Raw genomic sequence first — 21,101 nt, 5'->3', positions numbered from 1 at the left:
TTAACAGAAATCTGCCAGACACATTCAAAAATGTAATTTGCCTTCCAGCCAAGCTGTTCAACAGGGTTGAATTAAAAAACATTTTAAAAGAAACAAGATACTCATTTTGGTTGTGGAAGAAAAATCCAAATACATCTTTGGTGTTCTGAAAATCTTCTCCGTAAGATTCAAGGCATCCAGAATTGGCAATTCCCACAAATATATCCAGAGAAGTAACTGTTAGCACAGAAGGAGTTTGTTCCAGTTTTAGGATTGTCTTTATTAAGGACAGTTTTAGGACTCCCTTTATTGTCAGGTATGGCTTTTTTTAAGCATAGTGCATACAAATAATCAGTGACGGATCCTGAGACAATAAAACCTTGTTTTAAATCTACAGTTCTGCTTCTGATGGATATTCCTAGCTTGATGGTAAAGTCTCTTTCCAAACCATTGTTAAAGAGTATCTTAAAAGGCAACAGAAGTAAAAGATTTTGCTTTCCTCCTCAACAAACACTGTCTGGAAATAAAGAGTTTCATATTTAGAAATGGAAGTGTAAGGGAAAGGAGTTTCTCAGACTACTAAAAGGGTATGTTTCAGAAGGTATGACCTTGGGAAATGGACGCGTCTGACTGAAGAGCAACTGATCCATCATAAGACACTTCTAGGACATTGTACTTGGAAACACTGCTTTTTTTAATCACTATGGCCATAAAGAGGAAAAAAGGATCTCCTTTGTTAGAAGGTCATTTAGATGCCGAGATTCTTCCTGGCTTCATAGATTCAGGTCTAATCAGAGGTGATGGTGGCAAACTGAAAACTATGAAGACCAACTTAATGACTTCAAAGCAACCAGGGAAAAACAAAAGTTGTGTTCTAAACTACATTAGAGAAAAAGAAATTACTATAAATGTGTTTTTGAAAACTTGTTTGAATTTTCAACTGCACTTTAGAGAAGATCCCTATTGTGAAGTAAGATACATTTATTTAAAGAATTTATTTAAGAAACAAGAAGTACTATGGGATCAATTTGGTGTAAAGTCTAACAGTTCTGTAGCTGAACCTGTGGCAACTTTAGTTTAGCTGAGTTTTTAAACCTTTTGTCCCTCCCTCAATTGCATAGATTGTATATTAGCAGCAGCTCAGAGAAAAAAGAAAATCTCATACTTGAAGACAAAAGTCTCTATTACTCCAAGGGAGGCTTCCAAATGGGTAGCAAATCACTATCCATAAAGTCAAAGTCATCAAAAAATGCTGGGGCTTTTGCACATTAGATGGGTATTTGGAAATCTTTGCTGTCAAACACTGTTCTTGAAGAAAACCTATTTATTAGAGTACATTCTATGAACTTGGGCTATTTCAGCATTATCAATCTTATTTAGACACAGCTGAAATTCAATACAATAATACAACTGAAGAGTATCTATATACAGGACAAAAACTCTGCAGTAAGCTTAACAACATCTGTAGTTCAGCCAACACCACAGATAAATCTGATGGCATTTCCTACGAGGAATCAAGCCACCCGCAGGATAAAACTTGTATGTCTTCCTATCAACTTTACGGGGGCTTTGCAGGGTGCTCAGGACTAAAGAATCAGATGGTTCAGCAAAGTCTGCATGCCTGGCTTGGGTCCCCACTGACCCCTACCAGAGTGACCAGGCCCAGAGGGGTGAGTCAGATCCAGCTCTGCCATCTCCAGCACGAAAATCCTTGGAAGGAGAAGCTGCACATACAAGGCAGTAAATCCACTCACTGACTCCCAACAAGCTCTATCTGAAACTAGTAACAACAAGATGTAGGTACAAAAATAAGCTTAAGCCAGACTTTTGGCATTTATTTTAAATAGCAGACAACTATTTCAGCTGTTCGGCCTGAGTCTGACCATACACTACATTTGCTGATGTGACTGGGTGTTTTAATTCTCCACTCTACTTGTTTTCTTGCAAAGCTCCAGATACAACAGAACAGAGTACAGTAAATTCACGAATACAAGCCGCACTGAGTATAAGCCGCATCTCTGGGTGTTGGCAAATATTTCGTTTTTTGTCCATAAATAAGCCGCACCCGAGTATAAGCTGCTCTGTCGTTCGCAGCGAGGACCCGCGTGCAACAAAGTTGCCAAACAGTAACAGAACGGCGGCAGGGCGGGGTTTACTGGCTCGGCTCGGGCCGTGCAGGCTCAGCCCACTAGGGGTTGCTGACGGGGCCAGGAAGCCCAGCCCGGAGCTGCCGCTCAGCGGGGCCACTGCGCTCAGTCACCACGGCCCGGCGCTGCCCTGTGGTGGCAGGCAGGGACGGAGTCCACCCCACTCCCGCGGCGGCGGGCGGGAACGGAGCCCCCCGCCGCCTCCCAGAGCCGTGGCAGTGGCGGCCCAGGTCCCTCCCCTCCTCCCCGAGCCGCGGCAATGGCAGCACGGGCCCCCCCATCTCTTCCCCGGGCTGCGGCAGAGAAGGGAAGGAAAGACCTCTCCCTCCTCTCTCCCCGCGCCCTATGCTGCCTGCAGGCAGCCAGGCTCCACCCGCGGTGCAACAGAGTAGCGATTTGTAACAATCGCGAAATGTCGACTTTGCAGTAGCTCGGGTTGGCACTCTGGCAGGCACTTCTGAGGTTGTAAATGTCAGAAAATTATTCACATATTAGCCGCTCCTGATTATTAGCCGCATTTCCGGTTTAGGAGCAAAATCTTAGTCAAATTGGTGCGGCTTGTATTCGTGAAATTACTGTACTTAAGTCACTCCGTTCACACACAGACAAATGGAGTTTCTCATTTTCTGGAAAACAAGTAGACTCACAAGTAATGAAGGAAAAAGCTCTCCCAATTACTACTTTTTGCCTCTTGAAAATTGAAAAATTCCTCCACAATCAATAAGATCATTTCCTTCCAAGTGACCCACATTTACCATGACTGAAACAATCCATGTGCCTGGATTTCAGCCTGTTACGTAACACTTGCTTCCCGACTAGGGAAGCTCAGGCTGAGAAAGTCACTCTCTTAAAAACACAAGGCAGTGAAATCCAGAAGAGTCCAAAAAGGGCTGCCAAAAATCAGCAAAAACTTTCTACTCTTCATAATAGTAATTGTTGTAAACAAAAGTTGAAATTGTACTTGCATAGCCAAGTGCCACTCTAAATGAGACTGCTAATTTACTGTTGAATCAGTAAAAAAGACCTACCACATCTCCAAGGATTACTCTGAAAGCTGTTAGGCTGCACTCCCATTGGGTAGGAATGTGGACTGACACAGACAGAAAAAAAATCCTAAGCACGGGAATTTTCATCTTCAGTCAAGTCTTGCTTTTTTATCTGTGCCATAGAATAAAAACTGTAACTAAACTTTGCTTTTCACTTTATTGACCAATTCATTCAAGAGATAATCAGCAAAAAACACTGGTCTCATGATTATTCATTTCAGTTGGATCATTTAAAATACGTTTTTTTGGGCCAGATGTGAAGATTTGCTCTCAGTTCCCATTAACTTCATAGAGGTATCCAAGAGACTTTAATTGGCCATAAATCTCACCAAGTACCTATTTTCCAAGTTGGAAGGAACTACCTTTTTCCTCCAAAACAAGGTGACAAATACCACATTTTAAGTCTAACTTCAGGACAAATTAATCTTCCTGTAAAAGTAACACAAGGAATTGAAATGTGAATGGGTGGTTTGGGTTTATGATTGGTTGTTTATTTTTTCTTTTCTTCAAGTGTGGGAGAGTGGAAGAAAGAATTTCTGGTGAAACGCACATGCTGTTAAGCATGTGTTATGCTTGTGCAAAAGCCAGAAGTCACCCATCTTCTGAGCCACTGCCTGCTGTTGGTGGTATCCAAGTATGACTCAATGATTATGAATTATTGTTCCTTAATTGTTGCATAAATACAACAAATGAAAAGCACATTCAACAAATTCATTATGGGTCTGTACCGCTGGGTTTTTTTTAAATTTCATCTGCATTTTCTCACTGCACACAGTTCCCTCAGAACTGCTTTGGTAGTACCCCTCAGACAGCTCCTCTGCACTAAGTTGCCCACTTTTGACAGCATAGATGACCACCACATATCCCCTCTATTCCTTCTATTCTAGAATTTTAACATTAATGATCTATTTCTTGACCACCAAACACTGTTTGGTGGAGTCCTAGCCAGAAGATTCCACTGCCTGGTTCCTACCTGACTAATTCTTCATTTGTGGCCAACAATGGAAACCCCTGAGCTTTCTTAATGGACTATCTCTAGCAGTTAAAATCTCTTTGGTTTCCCAACACTCCTAGCTATGTTTTTCATTAAAACAGCACTGAGTATCATTCTTACATTCTTTTTCTCTGCTTTGCCTCCCAATTTCTGAACTTTTTTTCATCTCCCTGAAATCTAAAGCTATGCACAGAAATACCTGCATCTGAAACAAACTACATTGACCATCTGCCTGAATAACCTTGTTTCTGCCTTCTCTTCCCAAGTAACGTACAGCCCCCTATTTATTCTGACTCCAGATTCCAGCTCCTTAAAATTCAATTTGCTCCAACACAGCAAGTAATTTCTGCAGCAGCCCAGAAATGATTACGTAATGTATTCATCTTCACAAACCTTTATTGGATCCTTTTACACTACTGATTGCAGAACACATTTCCCATCTTCAGATCATTTATTACATTCCCTCCAAGCTTTCTAACAAGACTTGCATGTTAGTGAAAGAATCTTTCCTCTACACTGCTTCCCTCACCTGAAGCTGGCTGCCTTTCTCCTGTGGTGCTAACAGACCACAACACCAAGTTCCATAATACTTCTCTCCCTCAGAGTCAGTTGCAGCTCACATCTCTCTGTTTACGTTTTGCAATTCTTTGTAAATTATGCAATCACAAAATGATTGCAAAAATGGTACTGCCTTATTCAAAGTAATTTTGATCTAGGATCCCAAAGGTATTAACTAATTTGTAAAATAAATCATTGTAGATCTTTCAGAGGTGTATATTTCTTGTTCAACTACATACTTCAATTATTCAAAATGGCAAGAGAATGCTTAAAATAAAAAAAACTTAATAATAAAGCTTACCCTGCCTCAAATTTACTAAACAGTGGTAAAAACACATCATACCCATAACTCACATTAGAGAATTACTTCTGAAAAAGTGACTTTGCTTCCCAAATAAGTGTATATATCACAGATTATATCTCTGCAGAGATAATTAACAAGGCTGACTAGGGCAACTGGGTCTTAATTTTCAGAGAATTTCATCTGCACAACACTTCTTACTCTATTTTTTAAGATAATAAATGCCCTTGACCAACTTTTGTAACTAGAAACTGACAATAACATCAGACAAAATGGTAGTATCTAATGCCTGAATATTACCCACCCTTATTTGTGACATTCAGTTGTCAAAATGCATGCTTAAGTTTTTATCTGAAACACACATTCCATTATGTAAACATTCCATTATGTAAACTTTATTTTTCATGCACAGCTCCAACACCTGCCGAGTAAATCAGTTACTCAGTTTGCACATATGATTCTGGTAACTGCACATTAACATGACAAATGGCAACCAGTGTGGACCATTCACTGCAGTGAATTTTTGGCTTGGCTACGACTGCTGCCAAATGTGTTTCTAAACTACACAGACAAATCCAGACCCTGGTTTATGAATGCCTTGCTATTCAGAACACCACTACACAGCACGCATAACTTAAGCATGGCTAACACTGAAATGAATAGGATTTAATGAAGTCAGTAGAGGTTAATCTAATGCTTATACAGTTAAATACTCTTTAAAAATCTCATCTAACTGATGCAAAATTAGAAAAACAAGAAATATTTCATGTTTTGTCAAGCTTCATGTTTGCATTTCAACTGGTTCATTAAAACTGCTTAAAGAATGGTGCTTATCATCTCAAATGCCTTTTTGTTACCTGAATTTTTCTACATCTACAGAATTCTAACAGGTCGAAACAGGATAGCATGACATCTGTGTGTTGACAGAACCCAAACTGGGTCCTACTGATATTTTGTTTATTCGAATATAAAACATTCACTAGCTTCAGCAGAGTAACTTCTGTATCACAATAACAAAGCTGGTTTCACAGGAAGATGAATGGCTGAGCGCTTTGGTCCTCCCTATCTGAGACTCCTGCCTCTGCCACAGGGATATGCAGAATCACACAGAATCACTAGGCTGGAAGAGACCTTCAAGATCATCGAGTCCAGCCCATGCCCTAACACCTCAACTAAACCATGGCACCAAGTGCCACATCCAGTCATTTTCTAACACATCCAGGGAGGGTGACTCCACCACCTCCCCAGGTAGACCATTCCAGTACTTTATCACTCTTTCCATAAAAATATTTTTCCTAATATCCAACCTATACTTCCCTTGGTGCAACTTGAGACTGTGTCCTCTTGTTCTGTCAATTGCTGCCTGGAGAAAGAGACTTGACCCCATCTGACCACAGCCACCTCTCAGGAAGTTGTAGAGAGTGATAAGGTCACCTCTGAGTCTCCTTTTCTCCAGGCTCAACAACCCTAGCTCCCTCAGCTACTCCTCACAGGGTTTGTCTTCCAAGCCCCTCATCAGCCTTGTTGCTACCTCTGGACGCACTCAAATGTCTCAATGTCCTTCCTAATTTGTGGAGCCCAGAACTGGACACAGCACTCAAGGTGCAGCCTCATCAGTACAGGGTGAACTACAGGGGAAGAATGACCTCCCTGTTCCTGCTGGCCACACTATTCCTGATCCAGGCCAGGAGCCATTGGCCTTCTTGGTCACCTGGGCACACTGCTGGTTCATGTAGCCAGCTGCTGACCAGCACCCCCAGGTCCCTTTCTGCCTGGGCACTGTCCAGCCACACCATCCCCAGCCTATAACACTGCAGAGGGTTATTGTGGCCAAAATGCAGGATCAGCACTTGGACTTACTAGACTTCATCCCACTGGACTCTGCCCATCCTGTTCCAGGTCTCTCTGCAGAGCCCTCCTACCTTCCAACAGATCAGCACACGCTCCCAGCTAAGTGTCATCTGCAAAATTACTACTGAAAAGACTCAATACCCTCAATCATATCATCAGTAAAAATACTGAACAGAACTGGTCCCAGCACAGACCCCTGAGGGACACCACTGGTGACTGATCTCCAGCTGGATGCAGCACCATTCACCACCACTCTCTGGGCCCAGCCATCCAGACAGTTCTTAACCCAGGAAAGAGCGTTCCTGCCCAAGCCATGGGGTGCCAGCTTTTCCAGGGAATTCTGTGGGAGACAGTGTCAAAGGCCTTGCTGAGGTCCTGGTACACAACATCCACAGCCTTTCCTGCATCCACCAGGTGGGTCACCTGGTCATAAAATGAAACCAGGTTGGTCAAACACGACCTACCCCTCCTAAACCCATACTGGTTGGGTCTGGTCCCCTGGCCACCCTGTAAGGGCTGTGTGATGGCACTCAGTATGACCTGTTCCATTACTTCACCAGGTACTGAGGTCAGGTTAACTGCACTATAATTACCAGGATCCTCATTCCCACCCTTTTTTGTGAATGGGTGTCAGATTGACCAGCTTCCAGTCATCTGGAACCTCTCCAGTGAGCCAGAAACAAACAAGATACATCAATTCCTAAGCAGTAGCAGACTACAGTCTGGATAGCAAAGTAAACTACATTGATTTCATTTTGCTCTAACATGCCAGTTTCTAAACTGCTGGAGACCAAGGGCTGTAAAGTTTTCCTGTTCTAAGAACAGCCTATAGTGGAAGTGCAAAGCAGGCAGTGGGGGGCAATAAGTGCCTCAGCCTTCCCACAATAACCTCCCATTGCATATGATTCAATGCCATGAAAACAAATTAGGCTCCTAGGTCTGACAGCTTGTAAAAGCATTGCTGGGAGTATAAAGAATTTGCAGAAAGGGAAAAATATTGCACAGGGCTTGAGGGTAAAATAAAGAAAAGGACTGAAAAGGGAAAAATGTAATATTTTAGAAAATAAGTGCATCATTGTATAGGCATCTGGGGTAAAATAACCCTGTTAATTTCTCTCCCCCCTCACCTTCCCCAAATCAAATGCTTAAAAAAATTAAAAACAACAAAAAATTATCTTCTTGTCACATATTATAATTTCCATGTAAACTTAGGACTTCAAGGTCATAACTCCAAGTCATAACCTTGCCAAAATTATTTCAAGAAATATGTTCAGCTAACCTTTGGGCTGGCACCTTAGGTTGGCTATTCTCTGCCTTAAGACGTAGAACGCTGCAAAACAAATATCCAAAAGAGAAATTCCAGATTTTTTTTTTTCTCCGTAAGGAGGATGGACTTGGCTGTGGTTTTTATCAACTTGTTACATTCCTGGAGAATTACATACATTCAACATTCAGAGTTTCTCTGCAATAAAAAAAATTCTGGTACACATTTAAAATTGGAAATACATCAGTATTTCATTAGGAGATTTAACAAACACATTTTGATACATAAGAGTAGTTAAATATAATGATGTGATGCTATTCTTATTCAATCAGCTAAAGAACTACACTTTGTCAAGTTTCATACAGTAAGTAGTTGTAAAAAATCTCTTGTTTCACGGTTCAGGTTCAACACTTCTATCAACAGAACACAAATGCTTCTCTTAAAGACACAGTATCCTTCCATTTAAGTATGGGTATATATTTTCAATTTAATGTTGTGTCTCGACAGCTCAAACACAAACGCTTAGCATCTGGATGCTAATTTGAGAGCAATTAAAATTATATCCATTTATATGTATCTGAACATCTGCAACCAATAACCATGTTGGCATATAAATTTACTGGTCATTTTTATAATGTTTAAGAATGTAATATCATCTGAATTAAAAGTAATGCTTAGAAACTTTTTCAGTTCTTGCTACCACATGAAACAAGATATGCTACAAAACTTAAGTAAGATGAAACAGACATATGTTTCAGTCTATTTGAAATTAATTTATTTGTCAATAAATTTAATGTTAGCAGCCTGGCTTGTTAGGCTACACAGCCTTGTGACAGTAGGTTGGGACTTGAGCAACTGCAGCTCTTTGTATTTTAAGTAGTGTGTGATCAACACTTTGAAGGGCTTTCTATGATTGCAACTTATACTAGTTTAAATTAGTTTTAACTGGGAAGTCCCTTAGCTTTGGTTACAGTGAAAGGAAGCTCCTCAGGTTGTTGCTAGGCTTTCAGAGAGGATGCAATTATGAATATACTACAGTTGTTATTGGTCAAATCACATTACTGATGACATTTCCTTAGAAAAAAGTGGGCTGCAAAAGTACTAATCTACATATATAGTGCATGAGTAATGCAGTAGGGAAATGGTAAAGGATACTGTATCTTTAAAACAGTAAAGTCATGCTTTAAAGGCATAAAGGTTCTAAACCAGAAAAAAAAACTGAATAAAAATAGCAAAACCTCATTTTTATTCTTGATTAGCAGTGCAAAGCAGTATTGCAATTCTGTATAAAATACCTTTTCTTTGAAAAGTGCCAGGGATGATGCACAAAAATATCAGTCATTTTAAAAGAAGCAGACATGCTTCATATCAGCATTTATTAAACACTGGCAACACAATACATTAATTCAGACTGTGATCTTGCAACCACAAATTCAGTAGCAAAACTCTTACTGACTTTAGGGATGCTTCTGCTAGTGCATCAGCCTCCTAGGAACCAGCATTTTCACAGCTCATTACTGATACAATCACGGTTTTATTTTTGTGCATTGTGGGCTATACAGAATTGCCATTTCCACTGAAACCAATGGTATGTGCAGGAAACAGAAGTCCTAAGCCGCCAATGGCCTCTTCTCCCATTGAGGTGTTGGATGATTTATATGGGAAAACTCCCATCAACTTTGTTAGCTATACAAAATCTCCTCTGTGCATCAATGAGAGAACAGCCACCCTTCCACTTCCTCCCCCTCCCACCACCTCACACCCCTGTAAGAGATTGCACAGAGCAGGTACACAGTCTTTGAGCTCATTAGGACAGGAGCAGCAGCACAGACACTGCAAGAGCCTTCCCAAGGGTTGCAAGACAGCAGCAGCATGCACAGTTCCCAGCAAAGCACTCAGTCATGCCTGCATCAGCTATACATCAACTTCTACAAGCTCCTCTCTCTTGCAAGTCCTCTTTAGAACATCCTGCTATTTTTTAGAACATCATATACCTTCTACTGTTTGGCTAAATCTAAACACTAGCCTGATATCCTTCAATTAACACTTTTTAAATTATGTAAAGCTAAAGGAAGGTATAAACTGATGGTGGAACTTTATACATTCTTGACTGTTCTGTCCCCAGGTCTTTAAGTCAGTCATGGTGGGAAACTACTTTGCTGACCTATTCTGGCTCCCTAGGTAAAACACAAACCTCAGCATGAGGAGATAACCAAATGGAGCTACAACCAATGGGCTCTGTGAAAGAGCACACTCATGTTCACCACCCTTTCTTGAGACAGACTGCATAGATTTTCTTACTATTTAAGAAGAATTACCCATAGAAATGTGTGAAGTCATCAAATATCACTGCTTATCAAACCCACGTTCAGTTAAATTTTATTCCTGTTAAGCATCTTCTGTTGGTCAAACTTCCTTTCCATCAGACAAAATCTGCTGACTCAAACAGTCACACAGACTCCAGTCAGCAGAGGATCTGACAGTAGACCTGCATTTGTTTATAGAAGCTGAAGATCCATTCTCTACCCATGTTAACCCAGCAAAAGGAACCATTTTTGCCATCACCTCTAGCAAAGGAGTTGTCCAAACTGTAATGCAGAATGAGAATTCAAGTCACTTCATACTGTTTTTCTTTTAAAAATCCTGCTTAACCTTTTAAACCTATGTTAAAGTATTACCTCTTTCTACAGTTTTTTTGCTGTGAAACTGCAGCTAAAAATTTTGGAACAATCTTTACATCTGTAGTGTACTTTGACTACATATAACTGGTGTACAAATCAATTACAAACAGACACACAGTCAAGTTCAAAGCAGGAGTATTTTGCTTAGGAAAGACACACACGCGGAAACCATTTTTATAGCTTTTGAAAGAACTACAGAAATATTTGTAAGCCAGCTAAAAAAAGAGGCAGACAGATCATTAGTTTTAAGAACAGTTTTGAGGGAACCTGGATAGATGAGTGGCAAAAACACCCACAAAGAATTATTTTTTGCATTTGTGCAAGATGCGTTCAAGGACACGTGTCCTGGCTTGGTTTTCTCCGTGTCCTTTAAAACCCCTTGAACGGGCTCTGGGTTAGGACAACGCATTCAGAGTACCACAGAGGCACTTGCCGTACAGTGTAAAACCACTCTGGAATTAAAAATGCACTACTGATACCTGCTTTCACCAAAAATACTCTGTCACAGGAAGTCACCTCCCCTGCCATGAGAAAAGAAATCCAGAAGAAACCCCTTCTACACTCACTTCTGCTCTGGGTTATCGCTCAGCTGCGTGCACAACAGTAAGACATAAAGCTAGACAACAACTCTATTTTTAAACATATTTCATCAGGTACTTTATCAACATACCATCTTTCACAGAGGTAGGCTTTTGTGTGATTACTCCCACTTACAGCTATTACTCCCACTCCTACCAATTAAAGTGTGAGTAAATCCCACAGGCTGGGCAACAACATGGGATTTTTGGACTAATTTCAAGTGGGATATTTAATATGTGACTTTACAGTATTGATGCTGTGAGTCTTTCAGTGCAAAGGATCAGCTCTATCAATGATGAGGGCACTTCATGGGAGCTAATAGCTGGCGCTTAAACATCATTTCTGCTCCTTCCAAATTAGCCTTTTAACAAACTAGGTTTAACTAATTAATCTGGTTTACATACCAAATCAAAATCTAAGAAAAGCTACTTAGTTATGTTAATGATAGAGAATATCCAGTTCTAAATCTAAGCCACTAAACAAGTGTGGATGGCTTTTCAATTTACAAGGACTAATACATGCCAGTGAATTTGAGTTATGTTTGTTCAGCCCTTTTGAAAATACGCCTATATTTTTATTGATCTCAAAATACATTTAGCTGCCTAAACATAGATCTCATTGGGCGTTCAAAACCTGCAAGAAAGAAAACAAAATCCAACTTGTTTCAAAGTTCTTGATTATTTCAGTTTGAAGGACAAAAAGTGCATTTACTGGAATTTGAAAGGGCATTTGGGAAGGGAATTTCACGTCACTGTAGAGCAAATATTTCTACTGGTTGAGATGTTACAGCTGACACTGACAGGCTCTGGAAGCAAGTTTGCAGACAGATCAGACCTGCGTGCACAAGTCTTGATTGGTGTAAAGAAGAGACAGACGATGTTGTAAAGAAAGAAGTGTAAATTAAAGGAGGGCCCTATTTCAATTTCTTCCTACATGTTTATAAGAGCAGAAGACAGCTGAGCTATGCTGAGTGGCGTTGCTAAGCAGCACTAAGCATGATTATGCTCCATGTGCACTCCTTTGCCAGTCAAAGGGACATAAAAGGAATAACTTCACAGAACCAAGTTTAGCTAATATAGTTCAGTTTCCATTTGCAACTCTTTGGATGGATTATGGATGGAAGATGAGCATGGAATCATCAAGGCTTAAAGCCCTAATGACACTAGTCAGCTGTGCCACACTCCTGCTCTGTTAGAGTTGACATATCCAGGCTTAAATGTGTCACAATTAAACCATTACCTTAAATCACACAGCCGGTTGAAACAAACACTTTTTTTTTTCTCTCAACAGCTGTGGGCAGAGGGCATGCCCACACAAGCCTGATTGAGCAGCTCAGCTGGACAGCAGAAAACATATCCAGGTATATTTGTGACCACTTGCTCTTGGCTCATCACAGTTCAGAGGTCTCTGCAAAACTGGGGCCATCCTGTCACGTATCTGTGTGCCTGCTCCACTTAGGCTCCAGTAGGGCTCTCACCGTACATTTGTTGTCAGAAGGATAAATTCAGAGATCATTAGTGTCTGCATGGTAAATTATGCATGAGCAAGCAGGTGAGAGTCCAAAGGTGCTGGAGCAGTTGCAGGCATACCAAGGATGGCTCAAGTTGGTTTGAAAAACAGCAGTTCCAACTCACTAATAAAGAGCTCAGCATTATTGCCTAAATATTTGAAGCTTCTTTTTTGGAGAAATTTATACATTTGACCTCACTACTAATTTTTAAGCCTGACTCCATACTTGTTTTCCTTGTGCAAACCCAACTTATACTGAAACACCAAAGAAAACATTGAGCAGAGAAAGTCTGACATCTATTTATGCCACTCATTTTGGTGTCAGGGCTAAGAGCTTTACCTTTGACCAGAGACAAAGCAGAAGAAATAATCATGTTCTTGGCTTTTTGGAAAATTTTCAGTAATATTCCTTTGTACAGTAAAATACCCAGGTTTTCCTTTGAGGCCAGGAATGTTGCCTTCTGTGCCAGGTTAATCCTTCATACTGGGTGCCACATTCCCAAGGCAGAGAGTTAACTACAGACTTTCTATTTGGCTGCAAGCACTAGAGAGATTCACTTTCATTTAGTGTAATCTCCTGCTTTGCGATATGCCTGGAATTTTCACCACCCACAACTGGGGCAGATTTTCGTGTTTGATTTTGCCAATAGTTTGTCTCCCATTTAAAACAGAGAAGGAGCTGCTGGTAATTTTAGTATGATTTTCACCTAAATACCTATGACTCTTCTGACCCAGCAATAAGATTATTGGTATGTAAAGAAAAAAAAAGGGGGGATTATATAGAGGATATTATCACCTAGGTGATAATTGTATTCTTTTGGTAGTCTGGTCCCAATTACTGGAGATGATCCCAGAAAATACCTATCTACATATCCTCTAAGTGTGCATGGAGACAAATTAGTGAATAACGGACTAAAATGCAGTGGAAGGAGTTGAGAATTCACCTACCTTTAGGCTTAAGGAAATAAAAAAAAAAGCATTTATAGTATTTGGAAAAGCTAGCACTAAAAATTACCTTACTGAAAAAATTAAAAATACAAAAAGAATTTTACTTTCTGTGTATTATTACTTTTGTCTCATTTCCAATTTTTAATTATGAATCTTTTGGTAGTATCCCTTTATGCTATTCCTGTCTCCCAAGATCATAAAAATGCAAACACAAATCAGATTTGGCAATTATGAGAAACTGACTCCCACCTAAACATGAGCTGTAATTTATGGTCACTACATGGGAGACAACTTGTCTAAGAAAAGGGCTGCAGTGACACAGCAATCTGGATTCTTTTGGTTTTTGTTTTGGTTATTTTTAAAATAATACAAATTATTGATATTTGCCTTCATAGCCTCAAACATTTAAACACACAATGATTTTTAAATAAAACTGCATCATGAAAGGTGGACATAGTTTCTATTGCATCTGGAGTAGCCTCAATCAACCTACTACATATTCTTCTTCCTTCCTCATAAATACTCATGCCAAGGAAAGGGCTACTTGTTATTAATTAGAGCCCTAAAAATCAAAATTATTCATAGTATGGCCTGAGAGGTATCAATCAGTGAACTCTGCATCAAAGAAGCAGCATTAGGGATGTTGTATTCCAGATGTATTTTCCACAGTTTTTACTAGTCATCTTACATATATATTAAACCTTGTGGGCTTCTAACATACTTGGGAAGTGAGAAACCAGTCTTGCTGTTTACAAATTTGAACAAAACCTTTGCTGAGAGTTGCATTTCCAAGGCTTTTCCTATCTTTTGCCAAATGTTTGCCCCACAGACTACGAAACTTACACCTGTTTTATTTTGAAAATGGCTTGACAGAAAATTATATATGTTTGTGTCTAAATAAAAAAATAAAAAAAAGCTAAGTGTTTATAGGCTTATTCCTGCAAAAACTTCAGGATGTCCCTCATGTCTGTTGAACACTTGAGTAAGTATCCCCCGATCAAAGGCTGTAATTCTAACAAGCTGGGGTCTCTACACCACTCCTGACAATTTTAACTTCTACACAGTATACTAGCTGCCTCCACAGAATTCTTATTGAAGATGTAGTTAATGATGAATACTTATCTACTGACTTATCCTGCAGTCATATCAGAGTCTAGATAGATGTGAGAATCTCAGAGATGTTTCTCTTCTCGTGTGACCCAGTAAAAGGATGCTGTCAGGCAGAATTATTCCCTTAGTTTAGGGTTACTGAAAGAATGCTTGAGTTTAATACTTAATTGGAACAATTCCATCAATTTTCTAAGGGAAATAACAGTAATTTTGGTTTCCTTCTTTAATGCAAATATCGCCCTGCAGTGCCCGTATGTGACACAGTGTAGTTACACCAGGTTATAAGATCAGAGCACAAAATGAAGCAGAAACCAAAAAGGAATTTCCAAATTCTCATTGCCCTAAATTCACTTCACCTTACTTGACTGCAATAATTTTTAGCACTGCTTAAAACAGACAGAATTTCAACATGACAGCATCCTTCTAAGTCAGTCAGGCTCACACGTGCAAAAGCCTAGCCCTGCACTGTAAGGACGTGTTCCATTGTAAGGAACACATGAAAGACGTGACTAGGTGCGTACAAGCTTTCTCTACAAGTGATTAGAAGCCCCAGCAGCAGTGATACTCACGTTGGCACTGTCCCCAGGCCACTCGGGCCCAGCCCCAGCAGCAGTCAATTCTGCTTCCAAACCGACACAGTCCGGCAGATGAGACTATTTGTCTGGGCCACCTGTATGAGACAGTTAAACAAAGTCTGGTGAAACTCACTGAGAGCAGCTAAAATCCTCCTAGAGTAAAAAAACCAAAACCTACCAACCAATGCCAAAAGACAAAGAATATCAAAAAAATTCTCTTGCATAGAGATACATTTTTTTTTTACTTTTACTGAAGAGAGTAACTGTTCTCAGCTGAGACTAGAATAATTCTATCATTAATACATTGTTTACTTAAAAAAATGCAAATGACAATAGGTGAAGAGGGGAAAAGACAATTAGGATAACTGAGCAAAGCCTGGAAAAGCTGACATGCTTTGCAGTACGCTCACTGCTGCCACTCCCAGGCTGGCACAGAACAGAAGTTCAGAAGTCTGAAACAGAATTTACGGTATGGAATAAACGCCATCGTAAAGTTTAGACATTGCTTCAGTTTACAATATATGGCAAAATTTTCTCACTGATATGGCCAACCCTTCTCACTGAAACATTAATGGAAAAAAAAAAAAAGAAAAGAAAAGCTTCTTGGACTGTTAAACAGAAATTACACATAAAAAGAGAGCTGTAGTCTTCCCTTGTTCCAAGGAAAAGATACCATGGCCTCACACAGCTATAAACTATTGAAATTAAATCAGTAATGTCTTTTAACGACAGGCTGAAATCCCCTGAGAGCTGCATTTGAGTAAATCCTTATTTTTAAAAAAACCCCAAAAACCATAAAAATAAAAAAGGGAACCCTGGGGAGGGCGGGGGTCGCGCCGGCCGCTTGTCCCGCACGGCGCAGTGCCCGCTCCCTGCAGCGCCGCCGGTCGCGACACCTGACAGGACACGACACGACGCGACACGGCCCGCGGGCATACGAGCCCCGAGCTTCGTGTCAGGACCTGAGCCGCGATCCCCGCCGCCGTCTGTTCGGAGCGCCTCCGGGCGTCAATAAACTAATTTTATTTCTACAGCACGCGATGCGCTTTGTTTTTAATTCTTGCAGGACGCAGCCCCGCGAGAGCGATGAACTTATCTTGCACCTAAGCCCGCGCTGCGGCTGCCGAGCCAGGCGCGGCACTCGGAGCGGGAGGCAGGGGCTTCGTGCCGGGGAGCTCCGGGAGCGGCCCCGCGCCTCCACCTGTGGCCCCGCTGCCCGCATCGGGAGCGCCACACGCGTCCCGCCGAGGGCTCCGGCCGCCCCCGCCTCGCCGGGAGCCAGCCCCGGTGCCAGGCAGGAGCCCGGGGGCTACTACAGCGCCCCGCGACAGAAAGAGTAGAGCCCGGGCTCCCTCCGCTCTCCCTAAGGGAACGGAGCCTTCGCTTTGCCCGGCCGGTCCCGGCCGCCGCCCCGCTCTCCCCGCACCTACCTTCTGTCAAATTCCCCGGCCGCCCCCAGCGAGAGGCAGGACGCCAGGAGCAGCCGCAGGGAGAGCTCCATGGCCGGCGGGGGCTCCGCTGGCCGCCGAGGCGCTCCCGGGCGGGCGGGGGTCCGGCTGCCGCCCAGGCCGGCCGCACTGCCACGGCTCCGGGGCGGCGGCAAGCTCGGCGCCCTCCCTTTCTCTCTCCCGGTCCCTGCCCGGCTGCCAGGCGGAGGAGGCGCGGCGCGGGGAGCGGCAGCGCCGCCCGACCCCGGCAGAGGCGCCCGCGGCCCGCCCGGGGCCTCCCGCCCTGCCAGGGGCACCTGGCGTGCCTGGGACACCTGGGGCGGGAGAGCGGCAAAGAGCCCGCTGCTGCGGACAGCGAGGCGCAAACCGCGCTCGGGGGTCACTGGGGAGGGTGGGCTTCCTTGTCAGGAGCTTTTGTATCTTGAACTTCCTGAAGGAAGGTGGTTACGCCCTCCTCTCTGCAAGGCTCCCGTCGAAAGCCAAGAGCGTTACGATTTGGCCTTTTATCAACCAAACCTTCCCAACAACAAAGTTTTTTAAAAGGCTTACAAGGTGTATATGGTTTTTTTCTGTCTCAAACGCTCCTATTAATAGCTCTCAGGTGTTAGCGTGTGTGACATCAAGTGTCCCAGCCCTTGCTCAGAAGAAAAAGTGACAAGTTTAAACGCTGACAACACAGCATGTAATGTGCTTGCACCACTACCGACAGCAATGACTGCATCTGTGCTCGCCACTAACATGTGAAAACACAGCCCTTATTTTTGTTTGGTTTCTATGAACTATGGCTTTGGGACTCAACAAAGGTCACTTCTAATAGCAGCCTGTCACCAGACTAGGGTCAGAGCTGTTCTGAGATCTGAGTACAGACAGATGGGGTCAACCACTTGGACTGGATTGCATCATTTGTTTGATTTGTGCCTACATCAAGGCTAAAGCTCATCAGCTGTTCCTACAAGGGTCTGGCTGTAGCTTAGAAGCAGAAAACAAGGATTTTGTCTGGTTTGTGCTGTAACACAAAGCCAAACCCTTCAGGAAGCAGTTGGATGCCAACCACGACTTAAAGCTTCAGATTTCAGCTGGTAGGTTCTGTGCAGAGCATTTTCCACCCTCAAAACACTTCACAGACAATTCAAGTATACTGCACAAAGATGGCATTTTTTTGCACAAGACACAAATTGTGCCAGTAAGCCTTCAAAAATTGCACCTTTTCTCAGAATGGTTTTACCACTGTCTGCTCACGTATGAGCAAAGACCCCCCTCCAATGCTCCTTCCCCTCTTCTTTTAATGACCATACAATTATAAACTTTCTGTCCACAGCATCAGCCCAGAACTTTTCAGACATGGAGAAAAGACAAATGTAGAAACTCCAAGGGGGTGATTCTGCAAGGTGCTTGTACCTGTGCTCAGATAACAGGCAAACCCCCTCACATGACTCAGATATAAAACCTGCACTGAGGACCAAACTTGGTTTCCTCCATTCACATGAGAAGCTGATAACCAAGCAGTGAATGCAATGACACGGTGCTGTTTGGGAAAGACAGAAGAACATCTGGTTTGTATTAGATCCCTGCTGAAATATGGAGCTGATTGCCAGATCTTGACTGATTGATAATTGTGGGGTTTTTTTTTCACTTGGATCTGTGATGTGGTATAACAGACCATGCATAGTGAAATCACTGTCAAGATTTAGTGGGCAGAAGGGGAGATAACCTATTTGTGATAACCACAAGGATTTCTTTCTGGTAATAGCATCTGCATGTGCCTTTCCAACTTGTAGGAAAAAAGTGTCCACAAATTACACCACAGCTAAGTCCAGGACAAGTGCCAAAAACAACATTTGAACATCACTCTGAATTAAGGTCTAGGGCAACCTGACACTTTCCCTCTCATGTCCAAAGAGACATGTCACAAAATCAATTCCTTTAGTGCAACGCTGCATAATGGTACTTAACATAGACATCAATTTTAAAGTACACGCTATTCCTTTAAAGCATGCTCACTCACAAATGGCAGTAAGACAGTTTAATCTCTCCAGACTGCACTGAGTATTTAAGACTTCCTCAGCAGCCTGTTTGGCTCTCTTGTATGTTAATACTAATGTGCTGGTCAGACATGGTGCCTACTCTGATTGTCTGCTCTTGGTTAACTTCTGCTGCCTTTACAATTTGTTTTGGAACATCAGTCCAAAAAATCAGTTAACCAGTCACTGAAAGATCACATATTACACATTCATACCCATCAGCGAAACTGAACATCCACTCACTAATGAATTCATTTGTTTTGGCAATGGTTTATCATCACTAGTGGAGTTTTCTTAACAAGGCGGTTTCTCTTATCCATGGCAGTAGAAGGATTAGTGAGCTGTCAAAGAACCAGATCTCTTGATGATTAAAGGTGTATCAAGTTGTGTGGGTATGCATCAAGATGCTATATAGAAGATGGAAGTGGAGAAGTTGGCAGTATGACAATAAAAAGCACTTTTGTGCCCTATGTTTAATGAAGCAGTTGAAATTCTGGCATAATGCTGATGCCATCGTGTGGGATGACCTGATGTGCATCGGGACTTAACTAACAATAGAAGCCCAGCAACTGTGCATCAAGCACTCAGATGATTGACTAGAACAAGTGTCCAAGAAAGTTTCTTCAAAGATATTGGTAAGACACTTGGTTAAGCATAACATGATAGTCAGGTTTTTAGCTGCAAATTAGCAACAACGAAGCAGAAACACAGAGGAAGATAGTATTTGAACAGCAATGCTGCTATCCTTGTGTATGAAAAAGTCAAAACTCATAGGAAGGTGAATTTTGCCTGAAACGGTGTTAAATTTATGCAAACATAGCGATCCTGGGTTTTTCCACTCTTCTTCATTCCTCCATAATTATCTTTATGTGTCTTGTGCCAAAAAGCCACATTATCAGTCGTGTTCTTTATCTCAGACTTTTAGTCTCACCACTATATTGAGCTCAGATTTAGACCCCTCTATGCAAATCAAGGCCTTAAACTTGATAAGATACACTGTGTTGAGAGCAGAGAAAGTGCCAAAAAACACTTCCAGCTAAAAATACACCCTGGCATCATCTGGACAGGCAATATTTTTTAAAAAAAAGAGATATAAAGATAGAAGTGTCAGGTATTTTAGGCTGACAGATATTGGTAAATATGATAGATGATAGAATATGGTAGATATGACAGAAATCACACAGGAAGAACTTTAAAATTTATCTTAATTTTTATCCATACCTATGAATTGAAAAAAAAAACACCAATAGAAGGTATTGCCTTCAGGGTATTCTACTGCCAAGTAACCTTTCTTTGAGGAAAGTATTAAATAAGTTCTTTTGAATCTACTTTCCTAATATTGACTTCCTCCTTGTCTTAAAGCACATTATGCATGTTAATAAATCAAGTCCTCTATTCAGCAGAATCAGTCAATAACACTCCTATTTACATAAGCAGAAATTAAGGAACAAAAAATTACTTTCCCACAAATCAAATCATCTGTCATCAAACCAGGAACAGATCTCCTGTTTTCCAATTTCTTACTTAAACCACAAATCCATCCTTCCTCTTTTCTAGGTATTTCACCCTCATTGAGGCTGAGAAAGTTGACCACAAAGCCCACATTATCCCAAGTCATAAAATCACACCATGACTTGTGTAAAAACCACTTGATTTGCAGTTTAATGGCAAGCAGGATCACAGTCTGCATTTGCACTGCTGTTGTAACATGTATACCTCTTACAAAATGGAAGGGAAAGAAAGAATCCAAGTTCAAATTTTTTATGAGACTTTCAATGTCACTACTTTTCCTCTGGGGCTATGCAATTCTGTGGCATATTTAAAAGTAAAATTTATTAAGTAAATATTATCTCCATCACATGGCAGGAAAGAATCTCTATGACTCCCATGCTAATAAGAAAACTATAAGGTATCAAGGAAATACAGCAATTCAATCAGCTAAATCACTCTCATACTCCAGCTCGCTCTTAGTAAAAATTCTTGAAGGGGTAAGAAAGTCATCCAACCTGTCAGACACTGTAGTATCCAATTACCTTCTATACAGATAAACCCTGTGCTTTGGATACTGGTTCAAAATCTCCCATGTGCTT

General features: G+C 41.5%; 1 protein-coding gene across 3 annotated transcripts in view; it reads right to left on the bottom strand.

Annotated features, from left to right (window-relative positions):
- Nucleotides 1-17,077, bottom strand: part of NPNT (nephronectin) — a 49,169-nt gene extending 32,092 nt beyond the window's left edge. For 2 of the 3 annotated variants that reach the window (XM_033060820.1, XM_033060822.1), the window contains exons 1-3: nucleotides 16,973-17,077; nucleotides 15,537-15,637; nucleotides 8,156-8,206 (exon numbers count right to left, since the gene is read on the bottom strand). In XM_033060820.1, coding sequence (XP_032916711.1) covers nucleotides 8,156-8,206; nucleotides 15,537-15,637; nucleotides 16,973-17,043 — 223 coding nt within the window. In that variant the 5' untranslated portion in view covers nucleotides 17,044-17,077. The remainder of the gene's footprint in view (nucleotides 1-8,155; nucleotides 8,207-15,536; nucleotides 15,638-16,972) is intronic. The other variant, XM_033060821.1, reaches the window with a different exon arrangement.
- Nucleotides 17,078-21,101: the final 4,024 nt, after the last annotated feature.

The sequence above is a fragment of the Catharus ustulatus genome, chromosome 5, assembly GCF_009819885.2.
Source record: "Catharus ustulatus isolate bCatUst1 chromosome 5, bCatUst1.pri.v2, whole genome shotgun sequence".
Lineage (NCBI taxonomy): Eukaryota > Metazoa > Chordata > Aves > Passeriformes > Turdidae > Catharus > Catharus ustulatus.
The sequence above is the reverse complement of the archived record's forward strand: the minus strand, read 5'-3'. Positions and strand labels throughout refer to the sequence as shown.